Source organism: Cetorhinus maximus, chromosome 23, assembly GCF_964194155.1.
Source record: "Cetorhinus maximus chromosome 23, sCetMax3.hap1.1, whole genome shotgun sequence".
Taxonomy (NCBI): Eukaryota; Metazoa; Chordata; class Chondrichthyes; order Lamniformes; family Cetorhinidae; genus Cetorhinus; species Cetorhinus maximus.
In genome coordinates this window covers 9,164,459-9,183,539 of record NC_135901.1, presented here as the reverse complement: position 1 = coordinate 9,183,539, position 19,081 = coordinate 9,164,459, and the positions used below count along the sequence as shown (strand labels likewise).

General features: G+C 45.8%; 3 protein-coding genes and 1 gene segment (V, D, J or C); 2 read left to right on the top strand and 2 right to left on the bottom strand.

The window, feature by feature from the left end:
- LOC144697782 (Ig heavy chain C region, membrane-bound form-like) overlaps positions 1-19,081 on the bottom strand; it is a 321,361-nt gene that overhangs the window by 140,716 nt on the left and 161,564 nt on the right.
- Positions 1-19,081, top strand: part of LOC144698212 (uncharacterized) — a 298,967-nt gene that overhangs the window by 215,694 nt on the left and 64,192 nt on the right. The gene's annotated exons all lie outside the window — the stretch shown is intronic.
- Positions 1-19,081, bottom strand: part of LOC144698378 (uncharacterized) — a gene marked incomplete at its 5' end in the record, with an annotated part of 82,024 nt that overhangs the window by 55,649 nt on the left and 7,294 nt on the right. The window contains 2 exon segments of the mRNA XM_078570330.1: positions 3,601-3,936; positions 17,991-18,598. Coding sequence (XP_078426456.1) covers positions 3,601-3,936; positions 17,991-18,598 — 944 coding nt within the window.
- Positions 7,819-10,646, top strand: LOC144698379 (uncharacterized). The gene is made up of 2 exons (XM_078570331.1): positions 7,819-7,866; positions 8,532-10,646. The coding sequence occupies exons 1-2, from the start codon at positions 7,819-7,821 to the stop codon at positions 9,216-9,218; spliced, it is 735 nt and encodes a 244-aa protein (XP_078426457.1). The 3' UTR covers positions 9,219-10,646.

Here is a 19,081-nt window from a genome sequence, read left to right as displayed (position 1 = left end):
AGTCTGTACACTTCTGTCCGAATTTTAAACGTTTCAATGACGGCCCCTCTCATTCTTCTGAACTCCAGTGAATACAGCCCTAGTCGACCCAAAACTCTCCTCATACAACAATCCTGCCATCCCAGGAATCAGGATGGTGAAGCTTTGCAGGCACTTCCTCTGTGACAAGTATATCCTTTCTTCGGTAAGGAGACGAAAACTGCACACAATACTCCAGGCTGCCTGCTTCCAGCTCTGTGACATCTCCAATTGCCCATTTCAAAATGATGCAGAGTTTCAGCCAATGAGGCTGATCTGGACTCAGCCCCGCCCCTCATTCACTCTAATTGGTTGGAGGATCAGCCGTCAGTGCTCATGCCTCCAACCCCGCCCCCTCTTCCTATTGGTCTAGCTCCGCCGTCAATCAGCCGTGCATCGTGAACTGTCAGGTGGATAAACCCCGGGCAGGGGGGGCGGGGTTTACAAATCCCGAGTGCGGCCCCAGAGCCGAATATTAAACAATGAACATTCTCCACTCTCACTATCCGCCGCTTCCGGCTTCTTCCCGGGGAACAACCTCAAACAAAGAGACCAGGACCCTCCGAGCATGCGCGACCCACCCGGCCAACCCGCGGCAGATAGAGCGGTTTCTGAGCCGTGTGGTATTGTGGGTACTGCGGCCGCCATTAGAGATCGAACTCACTTAATCTTCATTTGATTCTAGGGAAGTGGGGGTGAGATTCCGCTAATGTCGGTGTTGAAAAATAAGAAGGATCAAACTCCATCTTCTACCATCCGCATCCTGCAATAATGGAGCTTTTGGCCAATCTGTGTAATGACTCGGTTTCAATAAGTCACAGAAGCCACAGTTGCTCTGCAATGCCTTGCATTTTAATGGGAATTTTCAGATATTTTTACTGCTGTTAGATTGGGTTATGGACTATACCGTCTTCACTTTTTCCTGTTGATCCAGGAGCGGTGATATATTTAGAAGGACTTGGTCTGTAAGAGACAATCAATGTGAGACTGATAATGGAACATTTTTATGTTAATGTCCAGTGACACCTGATCATTTTCCCAGTGAGTCAGTTTGTAAAAAAAACCTCAAATAATCACTGCTACTGCAGTTGATCCTCTTGCTACAATTTGATAAGAAAGGAATCAGGGATCAGTCCCACCCAGCTGGACAACAGTGAAGAGGCATTGAAGGAATTTTTGTTATAATTCATTCATGAGATGTGGCTAGGCCAGCATTTATTCACCATCCCTATGGATGGTTTGGTCAATTGTGTCAAAGACTGTAGATGGGCCAAGAAGGTCAAAGGACAATGAGGGAGAGTTTACCTTGGTTACATTGGATGCAGTTAGGGACTGAGAAGAGTTACTTTGATAACGTGGCAGAGGCAGAAATCTTATTTGTCGAGGGGCCAAATGGCCTACTTCTGCTCATATTTCATATGTTCAGATTCAAAAATGGAATTCCAAAAAGATGGGCAGGATTTGGGAGGTGTCAACACATTTCAGGACTTAGAAGGGGAAAGGGAGCTTGGAGTGGTTTGCAAGGATGGTGGGATCAATGGTTGATTTTATTGAGGAGGGGGTGATAATGTCAGATTTGAAGGAGAGAGGAGCAGTAACTGAAGAGAGAGAACTGTTAACAATGTTAACGAACATGGGAAGCTTGGAGATCAACAGATGAGTGAAAACAGGGCTGGGGTAGCAGGAGATGGGTCTCATGGCAAAGCTAAGTGCTGAGAAGGAACGAGGGGACATGGGAGAGAAACTACAGAAAGATGCACGTGCAGGGCGAGGGGGGAACATTCAAGGTCAATTGGACTGGTGATCTAGTGGAAGGGAGGGAGGCAGCAGATCAAATTGTTTCAATCTTAGTGACAAAGAAACTCCATGAGCTTCTCACACTTGTTGGCGATGAGGATGGAGGAGACAGGGGAGAGGGAGAGCCCTTCAAAAGGAACTAACTTGTCTCAGAGATACTAAAAAGACTCAACACACTGTATTTAACACAAAGCTGCTGATTTGAATTTTATCCACAATACTATGCCCTATAACTGGGCTGGAGTTTATTAACATCAGCAGAAACAGACCCCATTGAACATAGTTCAATTCTGTTTGTGATTAACAGCAAAATCCAATCACGATAGTTACTTGTGAACTCCCTGGTGTGCCAGTAGGTGGGATGATGAGGGAATCCCTTCCCACACTCAGAGCAGGTGAATGGCCTCTCCCCAGTGTGAAGAACTGGTGTTTCAGTGGGCTGGAAGTGTATTCAAAATCATGAGGGGTCTGGACAGGGTTGATGGGGAGAATGTGATGAGTTCCCCCTTTTGAAAGGATCTAAAACGAGAGGGCACAGATTTAAAGTAGTTGGTAAAAGAAGCAAAAGTGACACGAGGAAAACCTTCTTCACGCATCGAGTGGTTAAGGTCTGGAATGCACTGCCTGGGAGTGTGGTGGAGGCAGGTTCAATTGAAGCATTCAAAAGGGAATTATACTGTTACCGGAAAAGGAAGAACGTGCAGGGTTATAGGTAGAAGGCGGGAGAACGGCTCTAAATCAAATGACCATTCAAAGAGCCGGTGCAGTCACGATGGGCTGAATGGCCTCCTTTTGCGCTGAAACAAATCTGTGCCTCCAGGCCACTTTGGAGGCTGAGGATGTTTCTCCTTATGGGAGAGACCACAATTAGGGGCCACTGTTTAAACATAAGGGGTCTCTCATTTGAGACAGAGATGAGAAATTTGTCCTCTCACAGGGTCGTCAATTGTGGAATTCTCTTCACCAGAAAGCAGTGGAGGCTATTGAATAATTTTGAGGTTGAGTTAATTCATGATTGACAGGGAGTCAAAGATTATGGGGGTAGACAGGAAAGTAGAGTTGGGGCCTCAATCAGATCAGCTATGATTTTATCACATGTCCGAGCAGGCTCACAGGCCTGAATGGCCTACACATGCTCCTAATTCATATGATTAACTGCTTTCTACCACAAGGCCTTTCTCTGGGAGGGTCACTGTAGATTTCATCCTCTAGCTCCAAGCCAGGCAAATCTTCCAGCTTCTTTTCCCTCACCAAGTCCAAGTGAGCTGCAAACTACACAATCCCAGATGTGCAACTGCCTTCTGTGGGAAACACCCAGATAAATTAAACAAAAGAACCTTCTAACTCCAACAGTCCATCTCCATGGCAACATGGCATGCTTTGGGAGGTTCCAAACAGAAATCTTTTTCCATCCATATAGCATTTTATTTTATGATCCATATGAAATGTGCAATGGATATTCGCAACAAGCCTCAAAGAGCATCAGCCCACTGGAAACAAAGTTGTGAGACCGGCCAGTCCAGTATAAAGGGATCCTCCCACTTCACCAACTGTCAGGATGAACACGGTTCAGTTCTGGACGTGATTAACAGCAGCAATAAGATCAGAATCCAATCGCTGTGATCACTTGTGAACACGCTGGTGTGTCTGCAGATGGGATGACTGAGTGAATCCCCTCCCACACACAGAGCAGATGAAAGGCCTCTCCCCGGTGTGAACTCGCTGGTGCCTCTGCAGGCTGGATAATCGAGTGAATCCCTTCCCACACTGAGAGCAGGGAATGACCTCTTCCCAGTGTGAAGTTGCTGGTGTAGCAGCAGGTTGGATGACTGGGTGAAACCCTTCCCACACACAGAGCAGGTGAACGGCCTCTCCCCGGTGTGGACTCGCTGATGTGTCTGCAAGTTGAATAACCGAGTGAATCCTTTCCCACAATGAGAGCAGGTGAATGGCCTCTCCCCGGTGTGAACTTCTCGGTGTGTTAGCAGGTTGGATAACTGGGTGAATCCCTTCCCACACTCAGAGCAGGTGAACGGCCTCTCTCCAGTGTGAACTCGCTGGTGTCTCAGCAGGGTTGATGAATCACTGAATCCCTTGCCACGCTGAGAGCAGGTGAACGGCCTCTCCACTGCATGAACTCGCTGGTGTGCGTGCAGCTGCCATGAACCACTGAATGCCTTCCCACACTCAGAGCAGGTGAATGGCTTCTCCCCAGTGTGACTGCGCTGATGAATTTCCAGTGCAGACGGGCATCGGAATCCCTTCCCACAATCCCGACATTTCCATGGTTTCTCCATGGTGCGAGTGCCCTTGTGTCTCTCCAGGTTTGACAATCAGTTGAAGCCTCATTCACACACAGAACCTGTGTACGGTCTTCCCGGCTGTGAATGCGGCAATGTTTCTTCAGACTGTATAACAGTTCATAGCTCGTTCCAAAGCCAGTGCATTGGAACACACTCACTCGGTTGTGTGAGAATCGGTGCTTTTCCAGTCACACTGATGTTTCAAATATTTTGAAGCAGACATAACAGACAAATATTTCTTCTAGGTTCAAAGGCTGCTGATATTCAGATCCCGATGAATCAAGTGGCTCTGCCAGATCTTGACGTGACCTTTGGTTTGAGCTTTCTGACTGCAAATCATCCCCTTCTAATGTCCTGTAAAAGGAGTTTACAAAAGTCATCACAGAAAGTCTGCGATAGAAATTCAGAACAGACAATTCTAGTTTTTATGGAACATTCTTTCCCCTCTCATTCCCCAAATGCTGTAAATCTCCATCCCCAACATGCTCCCTGCATTTTGAGCTCTCAGGAATGTTCAGACAGATTCAAAATGTTAGCTCTGTTTCTTGCTCCACATATGCTGCCAGACCTGCTGAGTTTTTTGCACCATTTTCTGTTTTTACTCCCTTCATTCTCACTCTGTTATATCTCATTTATACACTCCCAATTCTCCTGAAGGAGCCAAAAAGATTGTAATACTTGATTAGCAATACAGAGGGGATATGAGGAAGAACTTTATTTAGACATCAAGTAGTCATGACCTGGAACTCGATGCCTATGAGGATGGCAGAACCGGAGATGATCAATGGTTTCAAAATTAAATTGGATAGGGAGTTGAAAGAAAAACTTTCAGGGGAACGAGGATACAGATGGAGAATGGGACTCACTGGATTACTCTACAGAATGTCAGCATGGATCTGAGTTTCCAATTGGACACCATCTGTGCTGTAATGAGTCTATGACCGGAAATATATAATGCAGCTACAGTATTATTACAGGACTAGAAATAATAATAAATGAACTTTAATACAGAATAATAAATAACTAGACATTTCTCTGTTGTTACGATCCCTGTGGAAACCAATAACCTTAAAATAAACAAATTCCCAGACAACCCCAACGGAATAAACAGAAGGACAAGGTTTTATTTTTTAAAAACGATTCCGGTAACAATCAAACTAAATTCAACATAAATGAAGCCTGCATTAACAGACAAATAGCATTTCAATAGACCGGATAAATATGACTTTAAACAGCTGGAGAATCAGCCTGGTCCATAAAATCAGCAGCATTTCCCCCCTCAGCATATTTGGCACTAATTCCAGTTACAGAGTCCCGCAACTTCCCAGGGGAAGGAAAGAAAGTGATTTACTCACAGATGTTGGACCGAGGAAGAAGTTTTAATGTTTATGAAGCTAAACACAAATGCTGTGCTGTTTAAAATCAAATTGCATTGGAAGAAAATGAGGAGAAGACATTTTACACAGTCCCCTCCACACTCCCATAGCTGGCAGCCCAGCACGCAGGCGCAGAAAGCGCTTTCTGTCCGGAGCAGGCGCAGTGCGGCTGTCGTCAGCGGTCGCTCTCGATCTCTTTTTGGACCAGCCAGTCGCCGTAGACAGAGCGGGGAGGGGGAATTCGCTGAGCGGCTTCTCGCTCTGGCCGGAGCCGTCAGCCGGTTGCCTGGAAACTTTGGCTCGAGGAGGTTAGGGGGATGGGGAACAATGGGTGGGGCTACCGTGTCCGCGCGCCTGGTCTGCAAACTGGAACCCGAGGACGTCACCGCGGAGCACAGTCAGTCCTATTGGCTGATTCAGGCGTCACAATGATTCAGAGGAGCGTTCCCAGTTCACATTGAGTGCAGTGGACTTGATGGTCAAACTCTCTCCACCGAACACGCGCTCGGGTTACTCTCCCTCATTGTGGTCGGACCGAGGTTAGCCAATGGGAGGAGCTGGACGACCGGAAGGTGGATGGTCCTCCAACCAATCAGAGCGCGGGCACTGTCGCATTGCCGACACGGAGCTTCCCCCATTGTTTGAATGCGGATGTTGGACAATGAGCTTTTAAACCTGTCCATTACTGCCCAGCAAAGCTGCTGATGCTGTTTCTCTCTCTGAATGAGGATTTAGCTTCACACACACGAAAACTTTCTCCCCAGTCTCGTGTCAAATACCTGTGAGTAAAACACTTTCTTTTTCTCCCCCTTTCCATTTCTTTTCTAATTCTGGGTTTAAATTGTTGACCTGCAAGTACTGAAGGGAAAGTAAGTGAATCCAGTGAGGGTGCAGACTCTGGAAAGGTTGGCCCAGGTCTCTCTTTCTCTCTCGCTCTCTCTTAAAGACATTGACATCCTTTACTCCCTCAGCTTGACACATTTATTTGTCTGGCTAAAAGGATAGCCTCTTTCCTAGTATTTCCAATAAAATAGTCGGATTCCCCAGGAGATGCCTGACATTTAAGGTGGCAGTAAACTAATATAGGGCAGAGATATGTCCAATGTTTTTATATGGTAAATATTTGATATATTTTTTGTTGACCGATAATAACTTTCATTTATAAATATGTCTAGTCTTGTAATATAGTGATAAAAACAAAAAGTTACTGCGGATGCTGGAAATCCAAAACAAAAACAGAATTACCTGGAAAAACTCAGCAGGTCTGGCAGCATCGGTGGAGAAGAAAAGAGTTGACCTTTCGAGTCCAACATGACCCTTCAACAGAACTGAAGTATAGTTAGGGCAAACTGGAGGAACAGCACCTCATCTTCCGACTAGGCACTTTACAGCCTTCCGGGCTGAATATTGAATTCAACAACTTTAGATCTTAAACTCCCCCTCCCCCCATCCCCACCCCGTTTCTTCCCCCTCCCTTTTGTTTTTTTTTCAATAATTTATATAGATTCTTCTTTTCCCACCTATTTACATTATTTTTAAATCTACAACTAATACCTTGTCAGTCTTTCCACCCCACCCCCACTAGAGCTGTACCTTGAGTGTCCTGCCATCCATTCTTAATTAGCACTTTTCTTAGATAATATCACCACCTTCAACACCTCTTTGATCCTTTTGTCTGTGACATCTTTTGATTATCTGCTCCTATCACTGCTTGCTTGTCCCCACAACCACCCCACCCTCAACTTCTCTCCCCCCGCCCCCCACCTTAAACCAGCTTATATTTCACCCCTCTCCTAACTATACTTCAGTTCTGTTGAAGGGTCATGTGGACTCAAAACGTCAACTCTTTTCTTCTCCACCGATGCTGCCAGACCTGCTGAGTTTTTCCAGGTAATTCTGTTTTTGTTTGTAATATAGTACTCTAGCTACCGTTATATATTTCCAGTCATCGAGTCATTACAGCACAGGAATGCATTCAGCAACTCAAGTCCATGCCAACCCTCTGTAGAGCTATCCATCCCATTCTCCCTCTATACCCCGTTCTCCTACAAGTTTATTTCCTTCAAGTGTCCACCAATTTCATTTTGAAATCACTGATCATCACGAGTTCCTCCACCCTTGTAGGCAGTGAGTTCCAGGTCATGCACACTCGCTCCTAAATAAAGCTCTTCCTTGCATCCTCTCTGTACCTTTAATCAAGTAATGCAGTGTATATTATGCACATTTTAAATCCAGTAATGTTTCCATATATATATATATATATATATAAATAGCCTGCATAATGATTTCAAAGGCCCCTGTGCCCTGGACAGGAAGCAGTGCACATGGATCTGCTGATCAGCATGAAATGGCACCTTCAGGAGATTTGGGAGGTACAGCAGAGTGAGAATGGAGGGACAGTGTGTGGGACAGAGAGTTACTGCTTCTGGGGAATATGAGAGAAAGAATGTTCCGTAGAAACTAGAATTATGTGTTGTGAATTTTTATCCTGCACTGACAATGATGACTTTTGTAAACTCCTTTTACAGGATATTAGGAGAGGACTTGTATCTGGGAAACTCAAACCAAATATCGCATCAAGATTTATTGGATTCATCAGGACCTGAATATCATCAGCCCTTTGAATGTGGAAGGAGAAATGTTCCCCTGTTCTGTCTGTGGGAAAACATTTCAAGCATCAGTGTGACTGGAAAAGCAATGAGACACAGACAACTGAGTGACAGTGCTCCAGTGCACTGACTGTGAAAAGAGCTTTAAACAGTTACACAGTCCGAAACAACATTACGCCATTCACAGCGGGGAGAGATTGTACACATGTTCTGTGTGAAGACGAGGTTTCAACTGAGCGGTTAACCTGGAGGGACACAAGGACACCTGCACCATGGAGAAACCGTACAAATGTGGGGACTGTGGGAAGGGATTCTGCACCCCATCTGCGCTGGAAACTCATCAACGCATTCACACTGGGGAGAGGCCTTTCACCTGCTCTGAGTGTGGGAAAGCATTCGCTCAGTCATCCAACCTGCTGAAACACCAGCGAGTTCACTCCGGGGAGAGGCCTTTCGTCTGCTCTGAATGTGGGAAGGGATTCAGTAATTCATCTCACCTGCTGACACACAAGCGAGTTCACACTGGGGAGAGGCCACTTATCTGCTCTGAGTGTGGGAAGGCATTCACTCAGTCATCCAACCTGCTGATGCACCAGCGAGTTCACACCAGGGAGAGGCCATTCACCTGCCCTGAGTGTGGGAAGGGATTCAGCGATTCATCTGCCCTCCTGACACACCAGCGGGTTCACACCGGGGAGAAGCCTTTCATCTGCTCTACATGTGGGAAGGGATTCCCTCAGTCATCCAACCTGCTGACACACCAGCGAGTTCACACCGGGGAGAGGCCTTTCATCTGTTCCGAGTGTGGGAAAGGATTCACTCAATTATCCCACCTGCAGACACACCAACGTGTTCACAATGGGAAGAGGCCATTCACTTGCTCTGGATGTGGGAAAGGATTCATTCAGTTATGCAACCTGGTGATGCATCAGCGAGTTCACACCAGGGAGAGACCGTCCATCTGCTCTGAATGTGGGAAGGGATTCAGAGATTCATCCACCCTGCTGAGACACCAGCGAATTCATACTGGTGAGAGGCCATTCACCTGCTCTATGTGTGGGAAGGGTTTCAGTCAGTTATCCAGTCTGCTGAGACACCGGCGAGTTCACAAGTAATTACAGGGGTTGGATTTTGCCGTTATTGCTGCTGTTAATCATATCCAAGACTGAACCATGTTCATTCTGACAGTTGGTGAAGTGGGAGGATTGGAGATGTACTAGAATGGTGCCAGGGATGAAGGGGCTTAGAGGAAGATTCAGTCATGGTTTTGAACAGAAAATTGGATCATTATCTGAAGGGGAAAAATTGACAGGGTTATGTGGAAAAGGTAGCGGAATGACATCATGTTCGCTGCTCTTGCAGAGGGCTGGCTCAGACACGATGGGCTGAATGGCCTCCCTTCCGTGTTGTAACCATTCCATCATTCTAGAACACCAGCTAGATAATTTTATTCAACACAGCATGACAGTGGGTAGTACTCTTACCTCTGAGTCAGGAGGTGCTGCGTTCAAATCCCCAACCCAGAGACTCAAGCCCCCAGAATCCACGGCTGACACCTCCGGTGCCAGTTATGAGGGAGAGCAGTCCTGACGGAGGGACCGTCTTTCCAGTGAGACATTAACCCGAGAGCCCCGTCTGCCCTCTCAGGTGTATGTAAAAGATTCAATGGCCACAATTGGAAGGAGAGCAGGAGGGGGAGGAGATCTCCCCTGGTGTCCTGGTGCCTGATATTTATCCCTCAGTCAACATCAGTGAAAACAGACACTCTGGCCATTGCCGTCTGTGGCAGCTTGCTATGCACAAATTGGTTGCCACGTTTCCTACAGTGTGACCACATTTCAGAAAGTGTTTCATTGGCAGTGGAACACTTTGAGACTCCCTGAGGTGGTGGAAGATGCTTTATAAATGCAAGTTTATTTTTAAATCAACACGCTCCTATTCTTACCGGCAGATTGTCCAGCAGGAGCAGGAGCCAGCTGACCTGAGGGTGGGGGGGAGAGGCAGTGCAAGAACTCCCAGTGTGGACCAATCTGCTTCCGTCCAAAGGCCACTGAATACATTGTGGGAACTGGCTATTTAAAGGGGTTGCCTTATCTTGCTTGTCTGAGAATCCACCCCTTTCCCCCTGTGAAATGCTGGCTGAGAATAGATTTTGGGGCTGGTCAATGTACTGAGAGTACCTCTGCCATTGAAGATGTTTGTCTGTAAACAATTGATCTCACAAAGTAATGGATGGATTTACCGAAACTTGGTACACCGACCATGCAAGAACTGTCCTATGTCCGGTGCAGTTGCGGATCCTGGAATTTTTTTGAAGGATCCGTTCACATTGGGAGATCAGGAGAATTGACTTTTTCTTTTCAATTGTTGTGGTTTGTTTTATTTCGAATGGCGATTGCTTTCTGGAATGTTGTGGATTGTCTCCGCTGCTGGGGTGGAATTTATCACAGCTGTCAAAATATCAGCAGAGTTTTCAGAGCAGGTTGTTGGCTGTGGATTATCCTAAGGCTTCCTTGGTCTTAATAAAAACATTTTTTTTTTCAGCTTTGTCCTTACAGAGAATGTTTTCATCCCTATTTGTTTGTCTATCTGTAACAATATATCTTAAAAACTAATGGATGGATTTGAACAAAACGTGGCACACAAATAGGCTATGGCCATAGGAAGAAATGATTAGATGTAGTGAACATGCAGACTGGATCCAGGCACTGGATTTTTCATATTCAAATACTGGGCCCTGTTTTCTGCACACAAAAGGAATTTGTCCAAGCATTTTGCCTTTTTAATTAAACAGGCACTTGGGGGACAATTGTTCCCTGATGCATTCCCCATGGCAACATCTCAACCAATCAGAATCGACTTGCCATTTCTGAATTTGAGCAAAAGCTTGGGGTAACTGTTCCCTGGTGCATTCTCCATGGCAATGCCTCAACCAGTCAGAGTCCACTTGACAACCAATTAGCACCTTGTTTCTCAGACAGTTTAAACTCAGTTGTTCCCCTTGACATTTGGTATTCTTGCATCTATCCTGATGAGTGCAAGACGAAAAGCTTTGACAGCATGTCTGTTTTTTCAGCAATATTCAAATGTTTAAAAGGATTTGATAACATTGGGAGATTGGTTGAAATAACATTTTTTTCTCCCCAACAATTTATTGTAAACAAGAACAACAAATTGGCTGAAAAGTCACATACGCTTGCGCTAGCAAATTGGTTAATTTTAGTGGTAAATGTTCACGATCTGGACCATTTCTGGATTCAAAAATAAGTTATGTACATGTAGTTAAAAATTCTATTTATGAAATCACACAAACGATCGTTTCTGCTTACTGCGCAAAGGTAAAGGATTGTACAGGCATCAGCTAATCCCACACTCCCAATAAAGTATATAGTCTGGTGTCAGCTGATTATATAATCAGAAAAATGCTGATGTAATCTTATGACATCATCACAATAGAATGTGATGACATCAGCAGATTATGCAATCCCAATGGAAAGGTTTGATTTCAGCTCAATCTTAGACATAAGTAGTGTCATGGGAAATGTACAGAACTGGACCAGTTTTCTTCAGTCGACAAACTCTGCTGCCCGTCTCCCAACTCACACTCAGTCCCGTTCACCTATCACCCGCTGTGCTCACTGACCAACACTGGCTCCCACTCAAGCAACGCCTCGATTTTAAAATTCTCTTTTTTTTCAAATCCCTCACCAGCATCCTTTTTTTCAAATCACCACATGGTCTCACGTCCCCCTCTTGCCATCTCTGTAATCTTCTCCATCCCTAAAACCCTCTGAGATATCTGTGCTCCACTAATTCTGGCCTCTTCAATATCCCCAATTTCAATTGCACAACAACTGGGGGCTTTGTCTTCAGCTGCCTGGGTCCCACGCTCTGGAATTCCCTCCTTAAACCTCTCTGCCCCTTGATCTCTTGTGCTTCTTTCGCAAACTCCTTAAAACCAAGCTACTGGTCATCTCTTTATGTGGCTCGGTGTAAAATTTTGTTTAGTAATGGCACCTGTGAAGCACATGATTAAAGGTGCTATACAAATGCAGGTTGTTTTTGTTGTTGTGGTTTAATCATGTTCAGCGGAGGTTGCTATTGTTAAGCAGTCAAAATGCTTTGTTGCTGCCTCCTGAGAGAGCTATAGGAAGGCTGTTGACTACAATTGGCCATGGAATATTCAATGTTTAAATATACAGAGGACTAGAGACATTGTTATGTCGGTCCCTCAGAACTAAAGAGAAACTTGTCTCTTTAAATATATATGCCAGGAAGAGGCTGAAATGAAATTTGACCCTTTTAACCTGCACAAAGACAGGAAGCTCAGATTCACAGGCTGCAGGAGTTCATTTGGCCCATCATGCCCGTACCATCTCTTTGAAAGGAATTTCTGATTCATCCAACTGCTCTCCTCTTTCCCTACAGCCCTGCAAATTCTTCCCTTTCAAATATTTACACCTTGGAAATAAATAATCGAATCTGCTTTCAGGCAGATCAGAACTACTCGCTATGTGAAAAAAATAAAATTTACATAGAAACTAAGAGCAGGAGCAGGCCATTCGGCCCTTCGAGCCTGCTCCACCATTCATTATGATCATGGCTGATCATCCAACTCAATAGCCTGCTCCCACTTTCTCCCCATACCCTTTGATCCCTTTCGCCCCAAGAGCTGTATCTAACTCCTTGAAAACATACAATGCTTTGGTCTCAACTACTTGCCGTGGTAACGAATTCCACAGGCTTACCACTCTTTGGGTGAACAAATTTCTCCTCATCTCAGTCCTAAATGGTCTACCCCATATCCTCAGACTGTGACCTCTGGTTCTTGACTCCCCCACCATCATCTCACCCTCTGGATCCTTTGCCAATTATCTTAGAGGGACTCACTTTCTGTTAAACAGCCTGCCAATTCCTTTCACCCACTTTCCCTAAAGTGCATAAATCAAATCAAAAGTCCAGCAAAATCAAATATTTTTACTGATAAAATTTATTAATGTAACAGAACACGGTTTAAAAAAAACAGCAAATTACTTGAGGATCAAAGACAACCAGAATAAAAGGATGTGCACAATGTTCTGGATCCAAATGGTTTCTTTTTGGCTCCTCTGTACCCTGTCCTCATGACTCCCCACTTTGGACACAGGAGCACTGAACCCCGGGGAGGTCACATCACCATCTCTCCCTCCCTGATTGGCTGGAGACCCATTTCCCAGTCAGTCCTCCAGCACCTTCCTGTCTCTCTCTATTAGTGCGACGTCCGTGGCAGTTTCCCAACTGGGCCACAAGCCCTGTTATTCTCAGCTACATTGAGCCTTCAGCTCCATCGCCTGGCTGTCATTCACATGCACAATAGAGAGACAGAAAAGCGTAGGAACTCAAATGGGAACTCAAAACTTTGGCTCTAAACCAACACTGTAACATTTGTCAGTCCTGTATGTGTTTTTTATACTAGGGTTTTTATTATTAGATTTAGGTGCTGGAGGCAAAGGGTGGGGGCTTTTAAAGGGTAACTTTCCCTTTCTAAGTTTGTATTGTCTATCGTGTCAGCAGTGGCTCAGTGGATCTCACTCTTACTTCTGAGTCAGAAGGTTGTTGGTTCCAGTCCCAATCCAGGGGCCCAAGAACAACAATCAAAATTGACATTCCTGGTGCCAGCACTGAGAGAGTGCTGCACTGTCAGAGCTGCTGTCCTTCAGACGAGCAATACACCAAGGCCCTGTCTGCCCTCTCAGGTGGGCGTAGAAGAACCCACAGCCACTATTTCGAAGAAGAGCAGGACAGTTATCTCCAGCAGGGACTGGGAGAGAAATCCTGGGCCCCGGTGCTTTTCCTGTTTCCAGGCTTCTCCGTGCAACAGAACTTTTAAGGGGCCAGAGAACGAAGACTGAATGGCTCACAGTTGTATCTGTTTGGTCATCAGCAAGTCTGAAGACTCTGCTGATTGCTGCTTGTCACCACAATATATTTTCAATATCTGCAACGCAACATAATTTTATCATGATATTTCTAACCTCAAAAAACAGCAAGATGAAGCGGGATAACAGGTAACTGGACAAAAGGACAATATTGAAGTATATGGAAAAGACTCTTATGAATCATGTGCAGTAAAACAGGTTACTGATTCACACTGAGCTCAATCTGCACTCCTGTCCTGGTGATCTCATCGCACAAATCCTGCTCACAGTAAACTTTCACCAGCAACAAAATAAACAGAACTCCAGCCAGGATTCCACCCTCTGTTCGCACGATAATTATAGATGACAAAGGCCATCGAGTCCTGTTCATCTCACCTGTCTCCGTACACACATATGAATTAGGAGCAGGAATAGGTCATTCGCCCCCATGAGCCTGCTCCACCATTAGATAACATTCCCTACATTTCACCAATGGCTACAACTCAAAAGTGCTGAATTGGCTGGAAAGTGATTTGGGGCATTGTGAAAGGTGCTGTATAAATGTAGGTTTTGTCTTTCTTTCATTATACCTGCATGCAGTGGGAAGAGTGACAGTAGCAATGGTGAAAGTGGAGGCCCAATGCTGATTATTTAAAGATAATTAATCACCGAGCAATCAACTGATGTTAGCAAAGTGGCTACAAAGGAATCACTACATTTACAAAAACAATTCAAATCTGTACCTAATCTACCCCCAAAACCCCTCTAGCTCCCCTGAACGTCCCTCCAACCATCCCCCCTACTCCACCAAACTTCCCCGACCTCCCTCCAAATTTCCCCCAAACCCTTCCAAACTTCCCCAAATCCCTCCAACTTCCCTCAAAACCTTGACCTACCCCTCAACCCCCCTCCAAGCTTTCCCCAACCCCCTCCAAATTCCCCCAACCTCCTGCTAAATTCTCCCCAACAGCCCATCTAAAGTTCCCCCAACCCTCCAAACTTTCGCCAACCCCCTAACTTCCCCACAACCCTCTCAAAACCTACCCCCAACCACCCCTCCAACCTACCCCCACATCCCCCAAACCCCCTCCCACATCCCCCAACCCCCTCCAAACTTCCCCCAACCGCCTCTAAACATGCCCCCAAACTCCCCCCCCACACCTCCCCCCCACCCCCTACCCACAACTGCATCCAATTGGTTGTAAAATTACAGGGATTTGACTGACTATTTCTCAAGCAGGAAAACTCTCAGTTTCTGCTGCTGCTGCTTCTCACCTTTGGGCAGCTTTGTGGTTTCCTGGCGGGCTTTTCAAAAAAATTGGAATTGCAAAGCTGCCTGAAGGTCGGAGGCAGCAGCAGCGACTCGTGAAATTGACCTGACACTGACAGACTGGCTTCGAAAATATCAGAACTCTCAGCCTGACAGATCTGTTTTTTTTAAGCTGGTCTGTCAGGTCTGTAGCTCTGGCTGCTCAGTGAGGATGATGCAAAACTGTTTGAAACAACGAGCCCAGCCCACACCTACTCACCTCCCCCACCCACAACATCCCAGGGCCTGCTGTTTGGCACTGTCTGAACCCCACTCTCCCGGGCCTTGATCGCTGGTGTCTTGGGACAATATTTATCCTTCAATCAACATAACCACAAACATATCATTTGGGTCATTATCACATTTCTGTTTGTGGGATCTTGCCGTGTGCAAATTGCCTGCCGAGTTTCCAAAATTACAACAGTGACTACATTTCAAAAGTGGCTGTAAAACGCTTTGAAACATCCTGTGGTTGTGAAAGGCGCTATAGAAATGCAAATCCTTGTTTAATTGTCAGCAAATTTGGATGCATTACACTCAGTCCCTCATCTCGATCATTCATAAGGATTGAGACCTCATTTTGTGTATGAAGCTCCTGGTTGACACCTTTCCGAATGCTTTTTGAAAGTCCAAATACACCACACACAAGATGAGGAATTATTTGTTTTAAAAACACAGCGAATTGTTACGATTTGGAATCCACTGCCTCAAAACCGACTGGAAGTAAATTCAACTGTATCGTTCAAAAGGGAACTGGACAGATTCTTGAAAGAAAAAGAAAATTGCAGGGCAATGGGATTAATGGGAAAACTCTTTCAAAGAGCCTCCAATTGCCTCCTACTGTGCTCTATGAGCCTCATGTGCATTTAAAGGATCTTCAATTGTGGGTGACATATTAAAGCAATCAGTGCCTCCTCTCCTCTGTATGTTTAGTTTAACACTTAAATCTCCCCTTCACATTCTCTGAAGTGGCAGATGGAGTTTAATACAGGGAAAGTTGAGGTGATGTAATTTGGCAGAAGGGACAGGTAGAGGCAACACAGATGTAATGGCACAGTTTCAAAGAGTGAGCAGGGACAGAGGGACATGGGGGTTCATGTGCAGAGATCTTTGAAGGTGGCAGGACACAGTGAGAGAGGAATTAGCAAAGCATGTGGGATCTTGAGCTTCAGAAATAGAGAGCTTGGGTTGGATCTTCGGTACCGAGGTGGGTAGCTTGGATCTGGAAATTTTCCAATTGCCGGACCTGCCTCGGTTCAAAAGTTCCCAAATGTTGTGATCTTCACTCGGGGGCGGGGGGAGGGGGTGGTGCTTTGAGGTGGGCGGTTATGGATCGAGTTGGTTGCTGTGCCACCGGAATCGGAGCTTAGGCGGGTAACAGGATGCCCGAGCACTGAGGTGTGCTGGTTAAAAGGCCCGCCTCCATTCTCTGGGACTTGATCCCAGTTGTATTGTAACCTTTTGGAATCTCTGGTCTTCGCCAGTGGCACCCACATGCCAAGAGAATGTTTTAAAAATAAATTAATAGACATGATTATTTGGAATAATTGCCCACCCACCAGGGGCAGCAGTCCAACACAATTGCTCCTCACTAAATGCAAGTAAGCCAATTGTAAGCCCCCATCCCACCCCAAGGCCCTTATACACTCCATGCCAGCTCATGCCAATTCTTGCCCTGGCATGGAGAGCAAGGAATTTAAAAAAGACTTTCGATCATGACAGTTAAACAGACCCTATCCACCCAACAAGAGTCTTTACGTCTACTCCATAAAGTCGTGACTTTCACACTATGAATTAACTCCCTTGCAGAAGGCAAAATGGTGCCTGTTTGAACTCAGTGCTGAGTTCAGATGGCTCTGCTGAGTTCAGGTTCAACTTGGGTGTGAATCAAGCCCTGCCCCTGTCCCCTACTGGCAAAAATTGGATCTGTGAAAAATGGGAGTGGGACTTCCGCATCCGGGTCCCACCCACGATTTTTGAAGGTAGGTGAGTCTTTCTGACTCTGAAAATCCAGGTTATTGAGTAAAGAAGCAGGGAAGTGACATTGAACCATCATAAAGCTCTGATACTCTGAAGCCAAAATGGACATGTCCAGGCATTGCAACATTTTTGAATTCATCTAAATGCTGAGGTCACGTGAGGAATTCTGGTGAATTCTCCATGGCAACAACTTGACCAATCACAGCTGACTTGCCAACTGATGAGCACCCTTTTCTCACGCAGTATAAATAGTTGCTCCCTTTGAAATTTGGTGTTCTTGTGTCTGTCCTGATCAGTGCAATATGAAAACTTCGAGAGCATGTCTCTTTTTGCAGCAATAAATGACCTTCATCAGCTTCTGTGGAACATTTCAGTGGAAATGTGCACTCCCAGACCACTGGAAACAAAGTTGTAAGACTGGCCAGTACAGCAGAAAGAAACCCTTTGACCTTCCCACTTCACCAACTGTCAGAATGAACATGGTTCAGTCTAGAATGTGATTGACAGCAGCAATCACAGCAGAATCCAACCCCTGTAATCACTGGTGAACTCACTGGTGTCTCAGCAGGTGAGATGACCGAGTGAATCGTTTCCCACACACGGAGCAGGTGAACGGCCTCTCCCCAGTGTGAACACCCTGGTGTCGCAGAAGGGTGGATGAATCACTGAATCCCTTCCCACACTCACAGCAGATGAAAGGCCTCTCCCCAGTGTGAACTCGCTGGTGTGTCAGCAGGTTGGTTAACTGAGTGAAACCCTTCCCACACATGGAGCAGCTGAAAGGCCTCTCCCCAGTGTGAACTCGCCGGTGCTTCCGCAAGATGGATGGATCAGCAAATCCCTTCCCACACTCAGAGCAGGTGAACGGCCTCTCCCTAGTGTGAGCTCGCTGGTGTCGCAGAAGGTTGCATAATCGACTGAATTGCTTCCCACATACAGAGCAGTTGAATAATTTGTCCCCAGTATGAACTCGCTGGTGTATCAGCAGGCTGGATGAATCACTGAAACCTTTCCCACATTTGGAGCAGGTGAACGGTCTCTCCCCCGTGTGAACTCGCTGGTGTGTCCGCAGATTGGAAGAGTTAGTGAATCCCTTCCCACAATCAGAGCAGGTGAATGGCCTCTCCCCGGTGTGAAGTCGCTGGTGTATCTGCAGGTGGGATAACTGAGTGAATCCCTTTCCACAATCAGAGCAGGTGAACGGCCTCTCCCCAGTGTGAATGCGGCGATGAGATTCCAGTGCAGATGGGAACCGGAATCCCTTCCCACATTCCCCACATTTGCATGGTTTCTCCATGGTTCAGGTGTCCTTGCATTCCTTGAGGTAAGATGTTTAACTGAAGCCTCATCCACAAACAGTACACGTGTTCGGTCTCTCCCGGCTGTGAATGATGCAATGTTTCTTCAGTCTGTGTATCTGGTTAAAGTTTTCTCCACAGTCAGCGCATTGGAACTCTCTCACATGTGTGTACGCGAGCTTCTTGGTGATTTTCCAGACACAGTGACGTTTAAAATCTGTTGAAGCAGACAAAACAAACATTTCTCTTTCTAGTTCAAAGGCTGATGATATTGAGCTCCCATAAATCAAGTCAGGTCTCGATGTAATGTTTGGTTTGCGATTTCTGTCTGTAAATCCTCCATTTCTAATATCCTGTAAATGGAGTTAGTTTACAAAAGTCATCACTGTCAGTACAGGATAGAAATTCAGAACACACAAGTCTACTTTCTATGGAACCTTCTTTCCTCTTTCATTCCCCAAAGACAGTCAATCTCGATCCCACATATTCTCCAT